Source organism: Seriola lalandi, unplaced genomic scaffold (assembly GCF_002814215.2).
Source record: "Seriola lalandi dorsalis isolate HSWRI2012SDOR001 ecotype SW California unplaced genomic scaffold, Sedor1 jcf7180002054419, whole genome shotgun sequence".
Lineage (NCBI taxonomy): Eukaryota > Metazoa > Chordata > Actinopteri > Carangiformes > Carangidae > Seriola > Seriola lalandi.
Genome location: NW_019524972.1, coordinates 151582 through 172123, shown reverse-complemented (window position 1 = coordinate 172123; position 20542 = coordinate 151582). Strand labels below are relative to the sequence as shown.

The window sequence follows — 20542 nt, the reverse complement described above, 5'->3', positions numbered from 1 at the left end:
CATTATTTAAAAAAAAAAAAAAAAAAAGCTGTGGGCTGATTCTCAACACTCCTACCGCTGCTTTTCTGAAACTATCCTTCAGTTTTGATTCATTCGGGTTGTAAACTTTAATCAACACTGACTGGAGGTCGCAATTGTTCACCCTCCGTTTTATTTCCCAGCATGTCGCCGGTAACAAACTGTGTGTGACTATCACGCTACAAGCTGACAGAGCGGAGTCCTGATGAGTTCTGTCACAGCACAAGTCCAAACATCAAACACGCGCTGTCATTGTTTTGATTTTTTCTTACCTTCCAGAGGGAAGCCGGTTCGGGGGTAGTTCTGGCCTGGCGCAGGGCGCACCATCCGAGGCACTGTTCCTGGTAAAGTAGCCATCCTGCAGCTACTCAGACAAACCAAACCGGACACTGTTGAAACCTGCTACTCTCACAAAGTCCAAGTCAAAGCCCGGGACGTCTTCGAAATGTTCAAAAAGAGGCTTTCTTTGCTGTCAAATCCCAATCCCAGGCGGAGAAACTGGACAAGCCCTTCTTCCACCGGGGAGAAAATAAAAGTGATGCTCTCCTCTGGTGCGTTGAATGTGCCAAAAATATATATTTTTTAAAAAATAAGGATAGCGACATATAAAATTTAAAAAAAAACCCTTTGAACAGGGAAATCTGCAAAATGGAGGAGCTGCACCGAAAGTTGTGTGTCTGAATTGAGAAAAATGCAGTGTTATTCTTTTCCCTTGGTGTAGTTTGTGTTCAGTATAATGTCTGCTGGCTGGTTGGAAGTAGTTTAAGTGGCCAACTTTCGTGCATGTCGTAGGAGGAGACAGCCGAGCGCTCCCATAGGCTCCCTGGCCTTTCTTTTATGGATGAAAGAGAGTGGGTTTAGCCAGGAGCCGACCGACCAATCAGAGACACACATTCCACTTTTAATTCACTGCTGCCTCCCTCATAAGACCCCATACACCAAACCCAGTTCAAAATGTTATTATATCTAAATGTTATTCTGAATCCTGTCTTTTCAAAATGTGTCTGCCTCCATGATACTCAGCTGATCAAACCTGTGGAATATCAATGCTTTTAAAATGATGATAGCTCCCTTTCTTTCTTTCTTTCTTTCTTTCTTTCTTTCTTTCTTTCTTTCTCAAAAAACAAAACGAAAAAAACAAAAAACAACAACAACAACAACAACAACAACAACACAGCATTATGGCAACAATAGCAAAGCCAGAAACTAAAAAAAGAAGAAAAAACAACATAAAAAAACATTATTGAAAGTTGATTAAAAATAGTTTATTGCAGGCACATATTTAGTTTCCGATCAAAATATAATATTTGGAAAAATATCTGAATTCATTGACCAAAATCATTACGTTTTCGATACAATTTCACGAGTCGAAACGTCTGTATCCAAAGTTACTTGTCCATACACGAACGGGTGCACAAGCAGCGCTTCATGTGGATAAAAAAAAAAAAAAAAAAATCACGGCCCAAAATGATTGAGTCAGGCATTTATGATGCTGTGTCTGAATGGACGAAGCTGCGCTGAAGCAGGTCTGCTTGGCGAAGGTTGGGCTATAAGATGCTTTTGGCTTGTTAACCTTTCAATTAAGTAAATGTGCGCAGCATGAACATCTAAATCGCTCCTATAGCTTTTTGTGGTAATTACAACATTCGGATCGACCCGGTATTGATGACAACAGGTTGACTTGCCCTGGAGAACACACAAGAGTAATTGCTTAAAGGTAATTGTTCAGAAAAAAAAGATAATGCGCCACTATTAAACTCGAATAAAAAGAGCACATATGGCAGAAAAGAAGAGGTGCATGTGTCAACTCTGTAGGCCCACCGTGCATATAAAATTGTGTGACAATTGCCGTGGAAAACACTCCTGGTGGAAGGCAATTTCACAAATAATTTTAGCAACAATTAGGGAGTGTGGAGGGGTGAAATGGCGATTTCACATGCAGATGTGCCGGTGGGAAGGATCTGGTACCCTGCCGAATAGCTATGACCCTCACTCTCCCGCTTTGGTTTGCTTCACATGGGACAGAAAAGCACAAAGAGACCGCCTCACCCTCCTGGGAAGGCGCAAAGAGCACTGGATTAAGTCAAGCATCAATCATGTGAAATCCAAACAATAGCAAATATCTCTTATGGAAAGCACGTTCTTCTACAAATACTCCACCTTTCTGTTTCTCTCTGATGCTAACAGGTAGATTATGTTCTTTTATTTATTTATCTGTTTATTTTTAGAATCACACAGACACGCACATAAAGCTAATAATCCCATATCCTTGCAAATATCATTGGTTCACCACCACCAGGTCTTGCCTCTGTTATTCTAAACATTATTACCCTGGTATTCATTTGTTATGCAGCTGCTGATAATTACACCCAAAAGAAAAGAGTTTAGAGTGTGCAGGGAAATTTGCATCACTGACATTATTACGAATTTTAAGTGTGATGTTGTTTAGTTTGTTGTAATGTTTTTTTTGCAAACATAAACATGTATAACATAGTGATTTCTCACCTATAAATCAATGCTTTGGGACTCAAATATGTCTTCTGCAGTATGGACTGTGTATCTGATTTGTTTTTGTTATTACAAGCTATATACTCTGCCATTCTCTATATAATTCCCAGACTCTAAAACTTTACAATTTACCTTTTTTTTCAATTTAACCTTTTCAGACTGATGTGCAGGAGCTGGACAGAAGAGAAGAAAACACGCCGAACAACAACCCTACAACGAGAACTTCTTTAGGGCTGAATGAAAACTGCCACAGACACAGAAAGAAACACTACAAGCTGAATAAAGGCAACATTTATTGCAGATCTTGAATTGCACTAAGACATTTTTCTTGATCTAATGATGTATTCAAAGATGTTTTGATTGTCTTAGAAACGGCAATGCCTGGTTACATTTACAGAAATCCAGGGATTAGAGGTGCTGTCAAAAAAAAAACAACAAGAAAAACCCCCAGGTTATTACAGCTTTCATATCAAGAGTTTTCATAGTTTATTGGCCAATCTATTAAGTATAATTAGGCCTTTGGTAGCAAAAAAACTAAGGGTGTAATATTGTAGCAAAACAGTTGATTTAGATCTTTAAAAAGTCTGTATTTGACCTGTGTTTTTATTTTATTTTATTTTTTTGTTGGGATAAGAAGTTGCCATAAAGATGGTGGCACCATGTCCACTAGTGGGCGACCACTGCTTCTCTATCAGTTGATTTATGTTCGAAAGGGCACAAAACCCACATTGTGCACCTTTCTGTGAGCTTTGTGCTGCTCCGAACAACAGTTTTCCAGACCTAATGTATGTATGAATGCATCATGTTTCTGTACTATCCGACCAAAACCAGCATCTGAATCACACTCGTCCTCGTCACACCCCTAACTGCATTTATCCTGGTTGTTTCTGCAGGGTTCAGCTCAGCGTCTGGCTCATGTAAGTAACTCTGTCACTTAAGTTTCCTCTCAGCTGCAGCAGACAGAAAAACACTTCCTCTCTCTCGTGATACTGTCTCCAATCTTATCTTGATCAGGGCCGCTCTTCAAACACTTTCCTACATAGCCTCTCATTATTTGTGTTATGGCAATTACCAAAGTTTCTTTTTTGCTTGTAGGTGAACACCCCCCCCCCACACACACACACACACACACCCCTCTCCTATCTACATGTATTCTCTCTATACACAATGTTTCGCTGTTCACATTGAGAAGCACAAAAGAGAGAAAACACCTTTGTTGAGAGGCATTGCCAATTTATCCTTTATCTTTTCCTGAGCTGAACAAAGGCGAGAAATACAGGCATTAAGTGCATATAAACATTATTTTTATTTAAATCATAACAGTTCTTTTATCTTCCAGTAGGTGAGGGTGGAGTGTTGGATCCAAACAAACAACACTCTTTGTCTTTAGTAAATGGTGTGCAGAATTTATTTAGATTATACATTTTTTTTCATATCTGCAATACAGCAGATGTTACAACAGCCAGTTTACTATGAAAGATGCCAGTCAGAGATGATAAACCTCTGTTCTGCACTGTCTACATACAAGGAATAAACTCTATAAAATCAAAAAGGAATAACAAATAGTAAAAACTAATAGTACCCAAATACTACTAGTATTTGGGTACTATTAGTGCTAGTTTAAGCCCAAAACACAATAAAACATTCAGACAAATACCCTGTCTCCTGGAGTTTTCCAGTCCCTCCTGGCCTGCACTGTAAAAATAAAAGAAATTCACAAATCTAATTTGGTTGTTTCCTGAAGCTTTTTTGCCCATTTCATGGACATATTAATGCTGAAAGCAAGCTTTGTCTTTGTTGACAAGAAGGCAGATGTTTTTGGAAATAATCTTTTATCTGCGCGAGCACTCCATACGTGAATCATAAGCTGCTCCTCTCTCATGATGGCCGACCTCCCTTTCTATTGAAGTTGAAAGAACTGCATGCAAACATCTGTCGCCATGTAATAAACAGTGGTCACTATGATGAACTTAAAGCTGCTCAGTGCATAAAACCAAAAATAAAAGAAACTGAACAATTGGCCATTTTTACCATCATCCTATGTCCATTCACAGTTTAGCTCCACTGCCAGGCTCTAAGCTCTGGAGACTGTTTCTATGATGCTGCGGCAAACCGCTTCAGCAGTGACAAAGTCTGCACTTCCACCACAGTGTTGTTAACTTGTTGAGACATTTTCACATCTGCTGAGAATTATCCAAATGTGTAATCACTTCCTTATGGGAATTATTTTATCACGATAGCGAGAGCGTATAAAAAAGCTCTCTTAGGAGGATACTGGTGAAAAGTTTACTTTGTCTTGTACCTTTAATTAAAGAAAGCTGATGAGATATTCATCTCATTATGTGTGGCACAGGGAGGGGGCTCTGGACAGGCATGTCGGGTCTGACAAGGTGATGTTTGGTTAATAACGAGAGCAAGGACGCAGGAATTCCTCACACTCATTTGGAACAAGTTAGCCTACGAGTGAACCTTTCCTGAACTCCCACTGTTCAGTCTCCACCTAGCTGGCTCTATTCAGTACATATAGGAAACACAGAGGTGTAATAAAACAAAGTCAGGCAAAGGCAAGACTTGAAAGGTTTGGAAATTTTAATAAATTGTAAAAAGAACGTCCAAGAAGGTCATTTCATATAACCATAAAGACTCTACAGTGTGTGGAACCATTTCAGTAGTGCAGACTCTTCTCGAAATGGTCAAGTAGCGGTTCCAAACCTAAGACCCAATGAATCTGAGGGGTCAAAAGTGGGGGGAAAAATCTGTTACCCAAAATAAATACTGGATACTTCATACATTTAAAAATCTGTCAGTTGAAACGATGAGGGGAAAGGAAATCATTCTTTGGATGAACTGCTCCCAACTCACGTCCCAAGTCCCAAGCGGATATTCTTTTATTTTGAGATATCCAAAAGCAACAAAGTTGGATGTCACTGCTTTAGAGCACAACACTTCCCATACTCTTTCCTACATCATCTATTCACACACAATGTGTGGCAGGCGAGCAGGAAAACAACATATGTTATGTTGACATCTGAGTCTGGTGTCTGAGTTATGAGTCATGGAGCCGTCTATAACTCAACCAGTGATCAAACACAGCCAAAGGCCACAGAGAGTGAGGGCAGCCCTCTCTGGATTTTCCAAAGAGATCAGAGGTATCAGAGGGAGGACAAACTGGACAAGGACACATGAGAAACAGAAGATGGTAAAACTGGGGTATTAAATGAGAAGACAACGCAGTCGTATTCAGCCAAGCCTTGGAGTAGAGAGCGAATGTTGCCTCCTTGTTGCAACACCATCAACAGGCCGATCAGTTCTGCAGAAATGAGCGGGGCGTGCGGGTGACATCACACAAACAGGCAGACTCAGCTGGATGGGTGCAGGTGGGTGCCGGGGTGGCAGCAGCGGGCTGGGAGGGGGGTTGATCTATGGCAGAGTGGGTGACATCCTGTCACTGCTCATTATAGTGTGAATTCTGTGTATCTTCAATAACACCTTCCCTTGGCTCAAGCAGTACAAACTAATGTCGTGACACTGGAGATGGAGGTCTGGGGAGGAAGGAAACAGAGTGCAAATCCAGCTTGATCCCCAAGGAACAGGTGGAAGATAATGGAGATTGTGGACAATGTGCTGCACAAAGACAGACAATCTGAAGTCTACAAATGAGAGTGATCGCACGCTTTGAAGCCAGGAAGTAACTGGGAACAAATAAGTAGAAAATACAAGGCACATGACAAAGCACTGCTGATGACTGTTGTCTCCTGAGCGTCTCGGGATATTTCAAAACTGCTCTTTTATCCCCCTTAAACAATGTTAAGAAACCTGTTGTCTGTATGTCCCAAGGCTCTTATCACCCCACAGCAGAGCTCACCTGTCCTCTTCTGTTTAACGCAAAAGAAAACCAATAAAGCACCTCTTTCTGTTTCACTGCCACATGAAATCACACTTCCACTTCGAATGCAACACCAGTTTGTTCAACGTTTGTTTATGTAAGGATGGCGTTGGACGGTCGTGAGAGTTTAACACGATGCCTGCTACTCTGAGTTCTGCATAAACAAGGTACCATGTCATAGCCAACCGCTGATCTCGTGTCTTTGATGATTCGCCTCAGACCGGCACAGACGCAATGAGATAATGCAAAAATTTTAAATGGTGTATAACCTGTCATGGCCGCCTACGATGTCCCCAAGATAAGGCTGCTCTTGGTTTAATGTCAGTTTCCTCAAAAAAAAAAAAGATGAAGGGGGGGGGCATGATTACAGTTACACAAGCAGTAATCTTGATGTTGCTACTGGGCGTTCAATAAACAGGTTACACTAACTCCCAAATGTGAAAGATCACAGATGAACAGATTTCCCTGAAGTGTGCATGAACACGTCTGAGACTAAATCAGTTCACGAGCAAATTGGAAGAATTTGTACTTGATGATATTTGTCACTCGCCTAAAAATCCCTTCAAAGGTTTCACTAAAACAACCAGAGGAGTTTTTCTATTAATCCGAATGATGTTTGTTGGTGAAAGTAAACAAATAAAAAAAATAAAAAAAAAACTTTAACACTTGTCAAATTTAAACTCATTCGCTCTCTGTCCACTGACTTGAACATAAGGAAAATCAAGTATGGCTGCCTAACTATTTCCTAATCTGCAGTTAGACGAAGAGACAGGCATGTTATTTACAATGTCTTTTAAAAAATAATGTTGTCACAACTACCTTTTCTTTTGGCTGCAACAACACTGGACACTGAGAGTGCACAGAAACCTTTAGTGAGTTTGGCTGTAAAGGAATACTGTGGGTTGCTGGCATCATTTCATTACAGTGGCCAGTGTTACAATCCATTTTACACGAGCAAGAATGCTCTGTGTGTGTGTGTTGCACTTGTGTGTGAGTGTGAGTGTGTGTGGCATGTGATAGGACCAAAATGCTTGGGTATCACGCTCTGATGTGCATGCCAAATCCACTTGTCCTCTCACACAACCTACCAGCGCGGCTCTGCCGCTTCAGCTCTGCCAGCAGAGGTCTGGGGAGAGCAGCAGCACAGGAAGCAGGTCGCGACCTCTTATAGCAGAAATCACAATGTGATGTGCCGACTGAATCTGACCAAATATTGCCTTCAGACAGCTTTAGTTACCATGTCTGCTTTCACTGACTGTTAATTATTTTATAATTTGATATGCGTGTTATGTAAAATTCAGACATCTGTATTCAAAATTAAAGGATATAGTGACAGTTTTTTTAACAGTCCTTTTACATAGCTACTGTACAGTATTTCCACATTACTACTGAACACTGGAGAAAGCATAAAGCCAAAATCACTGTGCACTTATGTTCTTTGTCCTGGATGAAGAAATGTAAAAAGTCTAAAGAAGAAAACTGAATTAAAAGAGCATTTTCATCCTTTCCAGTGTGTGAACTGCTTTTGTACTTGCTGAACTTTGACAGCGGTGGAAGAAGTGTTCTCTTAGATCTTTTCCTTGGGTAAAATTAGTAATAGCGCAATATAAGACTTTCCTTTCATCTTTGAATAATCTAGTGTCAAAAATAAAACTATCAATTTTGCAGAGCAATTGTCTTTGTTAGAATTATAATATTGTATATTATATTACTGGATGATTATCACTGATGCATAAACATGTAGGTTGTAGTTGGTTGAGACATTTCATTCATTTTAAATACTTTATATATATTACTATACTATTTATATTCATAAATGAATGAATATCACAATTTCTCTGATGTCGTGTTTAGACCTTCAGAGGGTAGATTTCTAAAGTGTGAACTGGCAAAATCAAACAGACATGTTTTTTCTACATGTAAACCCCCCCCCCCCAACAAAAAAAAGCTTTAGCTTTCTTGGACGTTTAACTGAATTTATTTGTGTGTACTACCTCCTGCTTCTGGTGCTGATGGAGAAATACAGTCAACCTTGAAGACATAGAGTGTATGACTAGCTTGTGAACTTTCTGTTGCTGAAATGTAGCTTTATCCTGGTGTTTGAAGGCCTACATAATGTTACATCAGCCTGTGTTTAATCATTACAGGATGTGGTTAGTTTCTCGAAGCTAAAGCTGTTGAAAAGGTTTTGTTATGCAAGATGTAAATGATGGAAAGCAATATTTTAATGCAACATACACCATTCTTTGCAGATGAATGAAAAAGGAGCCAGAGAACCATTTTGGTAACCAACAATTTGCTTTGGTAAAATATCACTGATACCATATAATTAGGGACAAAATAACAACATTAGTGAATCTTAAATCGGAGTATGGGGACTCATGAAGTTGTGTATTATCCACAACATCACTACTTAGTCGACCGAAGCAAGCAACCACATGTCCAAAGACGACAGCACATTTTTGCTTTAATCAGTGGCTGCAGGAGTAGACACATCTTTAAAAAAAAAGTAACAGAAAAAGAAAAAGTCTCTTTGTTAATGAAGATAAAAGTAATGCCTCCATTTTGCATGCTATCACAATTAGTCTCACCACAACCATCTGAAAGATCTTTCCAGAGAAGGGAGATCACTTGACCCCCATCTGTGACTGAATCCTGTCTTTCCATTAGGTGCTCTTCGCAACCATAACGTCTATCTCTGCTCAAGCTGGACACAGATGCTTAAAAAAGCAGAGGGCATCACAAAGAGCTCACAGACTAGAAGTCACACGGCGCCTGTGGTTGAAAAGGTCCATTATTCTGACTAACCGAACTGAGGAATCGTATGCATATGCTGTTTCTTTCAAAACACAAACTTAAAACATCATAAAACTGCCATGCAGTTGAAAAATTCACGAGTCCCAAATACCATCCTTGATGTAAATTTACACGCAAGCACGGCAGCATACGCTTGCACGAGTTTAGATGAACACCTGCAATTCAGCATGAAAATACTTCTATTTAACTCACATTTACTTATGAAAAGCAAAATTCCTATTCTGTTTAAGTTGCTTGAAATGTTCAGATAAACTGAGGCATTTAGTTTCTCTTATGGGTAGAGAAATTCTCCCATTCCTTAAGATAAAAAATCTATTAAAAAAATGGTAAATCTTTATTTTGACCACTCCTATTTAGTTTTTATGAGCAGTATGTAATGTCTTTAACTCCCGGTGAATGTGTATAGTATATAAACAAATAATAAATGACAATACCATATTACAGTTATATATCACAGTTTCCAATAATGTTAAACCCAATATGGAGACTTAAGTGATGAAACATAAATGTTAATATAGTTCATATAAAGATAATTGATTTACAAAAGGGCAAGCAGAAAGATTCTGGTTGTCAGTCAGTCTAAACAAGCACTTTGACCGGTTGTTTTCCTGATAATCTAGCTTACAAAATGTATTATTTGGTGCAGAAATGGTGGTTAGAAGTAAGTAGCATAAAATAGTTTAAGCCGTTTAAGAGGTTGGGGTGACACAGCAATTCAGTGGTTAACACAAGGACCCAGGTCTGATCCCTGGTGGGTTTTTTTGTGTGGTATTTCAATGTTTCACAGACAAAAAACATGAAAATTCACCTCTGCTGCGTTTTTTACTTCTTGATCAGGACAGAGGACCTTTCTCTGCAATGATGGTACTGGATATTTCCCTGCATCATTTAGAGTAGCACATGCTAGTGTTTGCATGGGTTCACGTGGGTTTCTCAGGTGTACTCATATGGCTTTGTCCCACATTTCAAAGGCATCCAAGTGAACTGGAGAGTCAGTATGGCTCAAACAGTATAAATGAATGTCTATACAGTATTTCTGTGTTCCTGTCCAACGTGCCTTCATACCCTCCATGTGTTTGTTTCAAGTGGCTCCAAGCTCGAAAATAAGCAGTTAGGAAAAAGGGAACATTAAAGTCTTGCAAGATGCAATTTTTGATATCTTCTTCCTCTTCTACTTCTCTTTTGAGTATTTCATTTTCAAACTTTCTAGTTTAACAAAATACACCAAACATATAAACAGACGCAGTTACAGACCCACCCCAACCCAAACCACGTACACCACATAAGAGACACTACAAAGAGGTTTTAAACATTTGACAAAGATTATTACATGTTTACAGCAGTTACCACCGATATAAGTAATCCGTCAGTAATGTATCACTTGCTGGACTTCATGTGATCTTTTCATGGGTGACACAGATTTAGCTGTAGCTGACTTTATTGCAATTGCTACACACTTTCGAGCAACACATAAACCTGTTTCCAAGATTTTTTTTTGTGAGGATATTTTAGATAAACTACAAACTAATATTTGTAAAATTCCCTAACAAACAAAGTTTTGTATCAAGTGTAAGATTGAAACAACACTTGACATGGCGTTTAATATTCGCTTTCTTGCCCAGAGCTGGTTAGCTTAGCTTAGCATAAAGACTGGAAACAGGGGAAACAGCTAGCCTGGCTCTGTACAGCGGTATCAAAATTGGCCTATCAGCACTTCTAGAGCTCACTATTGAATACGAGTGTGTGAACAGCTGTCCATGCTGCCAGACAACCAGGTGAAGGAGGTCAGTCCACGAAGTCTCATATATATACCTTTCTGAAATTTTAGAGCCTACAATAGAGTCAAAAAAGCAATTTTGTGATTCTACACTCAGATAGGTTAAGAGAGAGAGAGCTCTATCACATTTGTAATACATGCAGAGAAAAAAACAGGCAATCAATTCACCTGAAATGATAAACATAACCCTATAAACTGACATTAAAAGTATGAAAGAGACTATGGAAAGAAGTAAGGGACTATATAATAACCCCATTACCTCAAAATGATCTGAAAGGTTGTTTTAATTCAGCCTACAGAGGTAGTGAGAGGTGCACAATGTAAGAGAAAGCTCAGTGTTCAGACGATATTAGTAACATCTTCCACATAATCAAATTAAATTCAGACATCTTTGACTACAATGTCTGGAGCAGGCTTGTTCCTCCTGCTTTTTTTTCCAAGTAAAATATCTGGTCATCTGAGCGTCTCTAACTGAACTGTCACAGATGATTAGACGAGGAACAACTCGTCTTGGTATCCCAAAGAGCATGGGGTCCTCACGAGAGAGTGATCCACAACTAGAATCAATGTCACCGTTCAGATAATCACGCATTGCCGATTCACCATGTAAGATGCATTTTGTTTGCTGCCTAACTGTGTAAAGCCTCTATTCATTTTCAGATTTATACGCAGAAAAAACGTGGTCAACTCAATAATGACGCTTTCCTTTTGAAATTTCAGCCCTGCTTGTTGGAGAAGAAAGTGTTTTGTGTTGCCTTGTTCGTCTGATTGCTAAAATTATTTCTGTGACAAACCAAACTGACAAATTTTCAACTCTTTTTAAACTAATATGCTTGTAATCTTGTTATTCTTTTCAATGACACATGTGTGTAAGTGTTTGGATAGTGTGATACGTTTAGTGAATTAGATTTGTTTTAAAATCAGTATACTATTCATTCTGATAATTAAAGCAGTATGTCTCTAGTATTTGTCATGTTTCCCTTGAAAATGGTAAATTAAGTTGCAGTAACGTCACAATACAGTCCTGTATTAGTGGTTTCCCTATCTAGACAGGTTAGTTAAGCTACATCATTGAGGGAATTGTAATGTATAAAGTGGCAACCTTTTATATAACCTTTACTGAAAGCATTTCAAATAAATTAGATCGAAGGGGGTATAATCATTCCAATGAAACATAAGTATTTTACAAACAGACTTAGGTTATGTCTCTTTTATCTGTTTGCTATCAGTTATAAATCATTGTTGGCTTTATGTATGAAGAGTCACGCAGGGACAGTAAGATATTTTCAGAATTACAACAAGGGCCCATCTCTTTTGTGTGTCTTCAGTGACCTCTCGTCACAGAAAACCATGTGTTTGTCACACACACAAACACACACAAAAAAACAAGCTTTACACAACAGGAGTGTGAAATCACCATGTTCCAAGACTGTGGGCGGGAGGGGGTTAGGGGTACTTGGGCTCCCAGTGGGCAGAAATCTCTATGCATCCGGACGACATCAGGCAAAGCAGTGACCCCTGAATTCATGAACGTTCTCAGGAAATCAGCGCCTCATCTCTGCTGGGGTCAGCAGTGGAAACTGATTTGAAACTCAAAGCATTGCTGATGTAAGATAGACGACACACGTGGAATCGAAATTACACACAGAACAATGTGAAGGACTATATGACTGACAACATCAAGAGCCTTACCTTGAGTAGTAGATTAATATTAATAATTATTATAAATGTAACAACTGTTGTTTCTGCTGTATTTGTTGTATGTTCATTTAAGCTCTGTTACATTTAGGTAAATTTGAGTACATTTACATGTTCATGCATTTTAGACATTTAGCTGCATTCATAGCTAATGTACTTACCCACAGAGACATTCAATGAGTGCAATAGTAGAATAAATAGAGCTATACTACTCGCTAATAAGGATCTAAAATCAGTTTTATTCATCACCAAAAGCAGTGGTACAACGCATACGAGTGCAAGTCCTCAAGAACTGTGAAGTGAAGTGATGTGATTTTGCATTATTTGAGTATTTCCATTGTATGCTACTTTATACTTCTACTCCACTACTCCAGGGTAATATTATATTCTACAGATATTGCACATTTTAACCCGTTTAAGATATGGCAAATAAAACACAAGATCTGTTCATATATGACAAAGAAATTTAACTACTGACAGTTTATATACTAGTTAAAATTGCTGCTTACATGTTAATGCGCATCATTGATAATAATCGAATAATAAAATGTTGTAGCCACAATCATATTAGTCTATAACAATCAAAATGGGGCAATTCTGTATGAAGAGTAGGCTTAATGTTACTTTTGTTACAGGGACATTTTGCGGCTCATATATCTGTTGCATGTGTAGACTTGTTTGGCATGTTTAGTAAAATAGCAATGTCTTGTTATTCCGTGTGGGATGGGCCAGATGTTTGTCATGACACAGAAAAAACTAGGGGTCTAAATTCTTCTACCACCTCTCACCAAAAGTGACAATACATAGGCCTAATAAAACTACATTACAGCAACTTAAATGCAGTGTTTCTGTCTAGTGTCTTATCATATTATGCAGAAACATGTTTAGGGTCATCCCCTGGCTGTAATCATTTCTTCTAAATAGATTCAACATATTATTCTTGACTGAAACACAAACGTTCACGTTGTAAAATTCAATCTTATGCCCCAGCACCAGCGCATGTCTTCAGAGAGAACAGCGGTGCAACACCGCCATCCAGCGGCACGATGTCGTAATGACGTCCAGGCAGCTGCGTCACTTCCCTTTTTAAAACATGGCCGCGCACTGACAAATGTCACATTACTTCTTGTCCTGAAAACAAACGGTTCATAACGTCTGTTTTATAACCTGTCAAGTGGATTTAAAATAAAAGAAACGACGTCTGGATTTTACCTTACGCGGCTCAACATCCTCAAGGGTATTTGGTTTAATTTTGCTCATTTCTAGACAGCACGTAGTCTACAAACATGACATGCTAAAGTTAGCTGTTAGCAGCTCCAGAGCTGCATTGTGAACATTTAATGACATTGACGTGTAGTTTAATAGCCCTGTAGTCATAATAATTAACTTACTTGTGTACTATAAATGCGATATAGTGCTGCGTTGTTTATAGAAAGTTACATAGCTAATTACTCACTGTTTAAAGGTTATTTTTTTGTCTGTTGCAGGATAATCCAGTGAACACCATGGTCCATTTATGTGAGTATTCATTATGAGCAGACACATCCTGAGAGCTTTCATGTTGTTGTCTTTTGTGTTTTGCGTCACCAGAGACTGGAGTGTAGTTTCAAACAAGACAACTAAATGTTAGGTTTATAATACAGCCTGCGATTTACAGTGTAATTTCCTTTTACGGATACTTTTACTCATAAAATATTGTCTGGTTCCTACTGATACTTAAATGTAGAAGAAAACAGCACTATACGGAACAAGAAAGTTATGATTGGGCATTTTAGAGGAAAGAATAAATAGATTAAACTCGGGACTATATGTATTGATACTGGGTACTTACGGGGCACTTTTACACTACAGGGTCCAAAAAGGGAACTTTTGGAAAAATGTTGTTCCTCCTATTGTGTAATTAAAGAGTAAAAAGCGGAGAGCAGCCACGCATTATATTGGTCATTATCATATATGTGATCATTTTTGAAGAGGTAGTTCCAGGTAGTTTTGTTTTGATTTGTATTGCTTTTATGAGAGTTTTGTTATATATTTTTCCACCCCTTTAAAGGGTAAAGTAAATGTAAAGTAAAGAAATGCTTCGCAACACGGCCACAAGCTACAGCCCTCTCACTCCTCTTCCCTCCATCTTGTTCAAAAAAGTAAATCTGATTAAAGCAGCGTGATAACATTGATGAAAACTACAGGAGGGTTGCTAACTCAACTCAGCTTTATTAATATTGCACTTTACACCAAAGTGCTTTACAGGACACATAGAGGAAAACAAAACTAAAGAAGGAAACAAACACAACAGAGAGAAGAAAATCAGAATAATTATGATGATAATATTAATGGCAAATCACATGATCACACAAAAGTAAGACTGATATTAAGTACGATTTCAATCTGTGATTTATACAAGATTTCATATTATGAAATATGCTTCTCAGGAAACGACTTGCACAAGGTAGTGAGGTACTCTGACAGTAGAGCCTTTACTGTAGAAAATGGATTATGCATCTCACTGGTGCAGTGAAGTGTTTAACAGTTATAAAATACTCAATTTGTCTCTCTGAAAATGCTTACTGTGCTCATCTTCTCCTGCAGCATCACTCCTCTTAAAGAAGTACCACGGGGGTTACGTTGTCATTCGACTTGCTCTTGCAGGCCACAGACAAGCTAACAGACCCTTTTATCGTATTGTGGCAGCTTACAACAAAAGAGCAAGAGATGGTAAATATATTGAGCAGCTGGGTTCCTACGACCCCCTCCCTAACATCTACAATGAGAAACTTGTCAGCTTCAACTTCGACCGAATCAAGTACTGGATCGGCTGCGGTGCACACCCTACAAACCCTGTGGCCAAACTTCTAGGTGTGTATTCTCTACATGACCCAAGGTGGATCAACATTGCACAATTTCCTTGTAGGTTTTTTCCAGAGAATTACGCTGCTCAAAGTGATTTGTTTAATGAAGGAGGTCCATCTAACTTTTATGAGCACCTACACCTTTTAAGTTTCTCTTCATGTTGACATATTCTTTTCTCTTTTGAAAATCTCGTGACTTTTTCTTTATATGTTCTGCTTCCTTATGTGATGACTCCCGTCTAGTACTATTATGTGTTCACTGTGCCCTCAAGCACCTTATTCATGCGCTCTGGTTTAAAAGGTTGAACAGATACAGCTTAAATGTGCCATTCATGGTCATACCGTTTGTTCTCCAAAAATTAACAAGTTGGGGTAATAATGTGCTTATCATTAAATGTATTCAGGATGGCTACAGGGAATTCAAATAGTCTTAAAACAATGTTGCATCAGCTTTTTGAATCCCTAAAAGAATTTGGTAACCCTGGGCAATTTTTCGGCTGCACTTAGCTGAAAAACCTCATAGTCAAAGTTGTGGTCTTCCTCTCTCCCTTCTCTCTTTCGGCAGGGTTAGCAGGATTCTTCCCTCTGCATCCCATGACCATTACGGAGGCAGAGCGGCATAGGGCTCAAATGGAGTCGACAGAAACAGCAACAGGAACAGAGGAAGTTCTGGAGGCTGGACAGAAGCAGACTGAAGTGTGAGAATTAAAGCTGAGGACTGTGTCCAACTTTTGATTTCACAGGTATTTGATCATTGATCTGACCAGTTTGTGTCCTGATTTGTTGGACGGACTACTCACAGCAACTTCAGAAATAGCATATTGTAGTCCTAATTGCTTCCGTGGTCTTTAAGAACAAACTACATTACAGCTGATACTTCATAAAATTCAGTGGCTTCATGTGTATGAATGTTGGGTGCCATAACAGGTACTTCTTTGTATTTACAATTTTATTTGACTTAATTAAAGTATTTGGAAACTATTGCATTTGTTTGGGTTGCAGTTACAGTTTTTTTTTGTTATTCTCTGTCTAACCTCTTCAGGACCTTTAAGAACGATCCACAGCAAAAATGCCAACAATTAATTTGTTTTATTTTTGCTCTTGAAAATTACTTGTGAACTTTGCCATCATTCCCCCCTCTTTTGTCTGTCTTCTGTCTTTCTGGCTCACATGTATTTGAATGTGCACACTTAAATCAATAGTAAAGGTCAGCAATGTCAAACACAAAGAAGGAAAGAAATCAGAAGTGGGTGGGTTTGTCGATATGATTATCAGCAAGCTTTACAGCATTTAGTTCCTTTTTGGCTCAATAGCAAATTTTCCACCCATATACTGTACTGCGTGTTACGGAAACCTTTGTAGACTGGAAACTTACCACTCACTGACAAAAGTCACATAATGTTGGAGGGGTAGTTCTGTATCAATGATGATACAGGATACAGTATATAATCTGTTTTCTATTTACAGTCCATAAGAACATTTTTTTATTTCTTCAATTCCTAACAAATGACCAAAAAATGTACAATAAATGGTGCAAAGTCAGTAATCAGTTTCAGATTAGATTTGAATTGATTAAAATGGGAAAAAGCAACATTTATATTATATTAATCTCTTTAAAACATAATCACACCATCATCAGCAATGGGTCATATGATTAAAAAAAAAAGGCAGTGACAACCAAAGAGACAGATGTATTAAATCATTAAATGAAGTACCACTAACACTGTAATTGAACTGAAATATAATTCATATTTAGATCATGGTCTCACCAGTATACAGTATATAAACTGCTGTCTGTTCTCTTTGTTACATGCATATCCTCACGCACTTGCTGTGCTATCTTGAACAGGTTCATACTCAAAACCACAAGTATGGTTTGCGTCAATCAGCTATTGATAAAAACAATAATTTGAGCCAAGACACACCTGACAACACACAGGTGTTCAAAGAAAAGACCAGCAAAAAACAAATACAAAACTTAAAATAGTCATGCTGTTGATATTACTTAATTTCCTTGTGGAACAAAAGTCAGTTTGATTCTTAAACATGGTGACGTACTGAAAGCAGTTCCTCTCATGGGAGTTATAATTTGTAGCGCATAATAGATAAAATTGTAAAAAAAAAGAAGAGAAAAAAGAAGAAAAGAAAAATTCAACTATATTATGAAATTGTTGCAATCTCGCATGACATAGTGAACAGGAAATATTTTGTTTTCTCTTGGGTAGCATTTCAGAAGTGATTTTCCAATAAGCAAACAGAGGTGTGGAGAGCTTTACCCGAACCAGTTGTGGCCTCAAAATCAAGAAAAATATTTGTATTCAACCTCGTCACAGCTCTTTTATTCCCGGTGCTATTGAGACCACTTATTAACCTGACTGGAGTCATGTTTAACAATCTATTTATAGCATTACTGTTCAATTCAGTTGACTGCATCGTCAATAAGTTGCTCGGTGTAACATTCCTTAAGTTAGACTCATGACCTTCTCACAACATGTAAATACTGGACTGAAATAAATGTCAACAACAAAGCAAATAAAGTACTATTTGCCAGATTTTTGGGAATATAACAACTAATTCAGTAAGCGTGTCAGAAGAACAAAACAATACATGTATAATTATGTAACATGATTTTAATAACCTTCTATTAATAACTTGTACACAAGGTCTGAAACAAAGGAACAGAATTACACACTGCTGACAGATGAACAGAGCCAGTATAAACCTAGGCTACTTCAGTGCTATAAGACATTCAACATATAACAGCGTGATGCAGTACTGAGTAATCAAATGGCTTGTTGGAGCAAATGTCACAACATATATATTTCTGTATAATTAACATATTCAAATAAAATGCAGTTTCACTATTAGATAGCATTTTGGTTCATAGACTACAGTATGTTACCCTTAGCTACCCCTTAGTGGCAAAGGGTAAGTATATATTATATATCACTGGTGTCACTAACAATAAATAATGAGTAATGATGTAACATTGGCTATTTACTCTTTTTTTTGTGAGAATCACACCCACCCACCTCACCTCCTTAGTCCTTGTCCACTTCAGTGTGACTGTGATCTGGACCTTTGTAAACAAACACGTACAGGGTGTGAATGTGCTTTCAGGGAACTTCACAAATCCCTGCAATGCCATGTCACGATACAAAAGGTTTGCAAAGGGAGGGCACTACATCAGTAACAACCTCAGTTTTACCAGTTGGTCATTGATGACACACAGAGTAGATTTGATACTGTTAGACACATGTTTATATGGGCCGAGATTGCCAGCAGGATCAAGCTTAACTACCAGTTTACAGACGATTATTGGACGTTTACTGCAAGACAATTACAGAACATCTTAAATATTCTGCTTATATGTCCCTGCAGTGAAAGACGTTGCAGCATTTACATCTTTTGGATGATTACCTGAATGTACAGGAAAATGAAAAGGTGGATTTACTTGGAATCTTGTAACTGGAAGAGGTTTTCCACCATTCTTATAATCCTTACTTTTGTGGTCATTGTCCTCATTGCATTCTGCATATCTTTTGCACATAAAAGGGGTAAGTCTGTAATTTCTGTAATTCTTTTTCGCATAACCAGGTGAGCCAGAATCATGTCAATTTATTGAAGAATAATTCTATATGCAACCCTCTTAACACTGATCATTGGGCATTATATTTCTAGCCATTCAATTTTGACATCCTTAGTTTCAGTCCTGACAGTCTTTCAGGAACAACTGCAATCAGTGCTTAAAGTACAAATACAATTACTCTGCTCAATGCTTTTCACATGCACATTAATCCATATACAATCCTCAGGCCTATACATTAAGATTATTTGTACTCAATGTATGTGTTATTTTTGACACAATATTGTTCACAAAAACTATGACTATTTTGGTTTGTCATTTGTTGTTATTTTAAATTGAAGTCACCTGAAGTAATATTTTGTTAATTTAGGAAACTTATTCAAAACCCGTTGTGAAATCCAAATGATCCCTTCTATTACTCATCCCTACTATGACTCATATTATTTACTAAAGAGGTCGAGACTCCAGCAACACTTGCAGGAAACAGAAGAATATTATGAGACGTGTTTTGGCTTGTAGCCTTCATCAGGGTCATCACAAAACACATCACAAGTAACATTTAGATAGGGGAATCATCATTGTCATCTTTTAATGACCCTGATAAAGGTATTATTAAATTAAACTTATTAAACTTATTATTATACATTAAAACCTATTTATGTGATGTGTTTTGTTTTGATTACCCTGATGGAGGCCACATGCTGAAATGTGTCGGTCTAATAAAGTTCTTCTGTTTACTGCAAGTGTTGCTGGAGTTTTGACCTCTTTAGACTTTTACGTTTCTCCATGCACCTTGGAAGTAGGGGAAGTTGTGCCAGCAACCTTACTTTTTTATAATTTTAATGTTGCTTAATTTTCTAAGTACATCTCTACACTGATAAGATATTAAAGTTTTCAGTCAGTTCATTTCTTAACATTTACAATCATCTCAACAGTAATGTTACTGAATTCCATGAAAGAAATAGTATTCATATAACAAGGAAATATCCGATACTTCCTGTAGATTGACTGGCAGTTAATAATTGCAGAAATTGAATTGTGTAAGAACAACAGCACACGTTAGATATGTGCCCCACCTGAGATAAGTAAAATATAACCTGTTCGACATTAAGGTAAGGAGTTTAATTTTTGTGTGACCTTAGTTATCATTAAATTAAAAATTAATCTGGAAGCCAAACTCTCCACAAGGGGAACAAAGAAAGTAATAAAATAAAACTTGATTAAAAAATATTGTATTAGGATTATTATATGTATATATATATATATATATATATATATATATACAGTATATATATATGAACACATTGTTGAAACAATAAAAAAGGCTGATGAAATTGGTAAAAAAATGAAGTTGAGATGCAAATTGCTCTGAGATTGCATTGACAAATTTATGTATCATGCTCAAA

General features: G+C 37.7%; 2 protein-coding genes across 2 annotated transcripts in view; one reads left to right on the top strand and one right to left on the bottom strand.

The window, feature by feature from the left end:
* The window catches only part of pax7a (paired box 7a), a 47104-nt gene extending 46729 nt beyond the window's left edge, over positions 1 to 375 (bottom strand). Inside the window, exon 1 of the mRNA XM_087175145.1 lies at positions 291 to 375. Coding sequence (XP_087031271.1) covers positions 291 to 375 — 85 coding nt within the window. The remainder of the gene's footprint in view (positions 1 to 290) is intronic.
* Positions 376 to 13790: 13415 nt separating this feature from the next.
* On the top strand, positions 13791 to 16531 carry mrps16 (mitochondrial ribosomal protein S16). The gene is made up of 4 exons (XM_023410262.2): positions 13791 to 13941; positions 14192 to 14222; positions 15291 to 15557; positions 16116 to 16531. The coding sequence occupies exons 2-4, from the start codon at positions 14210 to 14212 to the stop codon at positions 16250 to 16252; spliced, it is 417 nt and encodes a 138-aa protein (XP_023266030.1). The 5' UTR covers positions 13791 to 13941; positions 14192 to 14209; the 3' UTR covers positions 16253 to 16531.
* Positions 16532 to 20542: the final 4011 nt, after the last annotated feature.

What these genes read in the sequence shown, in the direction of transcription:
- mrps16 (XM_023410262.2), top strand. An exon ending in CCCTGTGGCCAAACTTCTAG is followed by an intron (nt 15,558 to 16,115) that starts GTGTGTATTCTC and finishes CTCTTTCGGCAG; the next exon opens with GGTTAGCAGGATTCTTCCCT.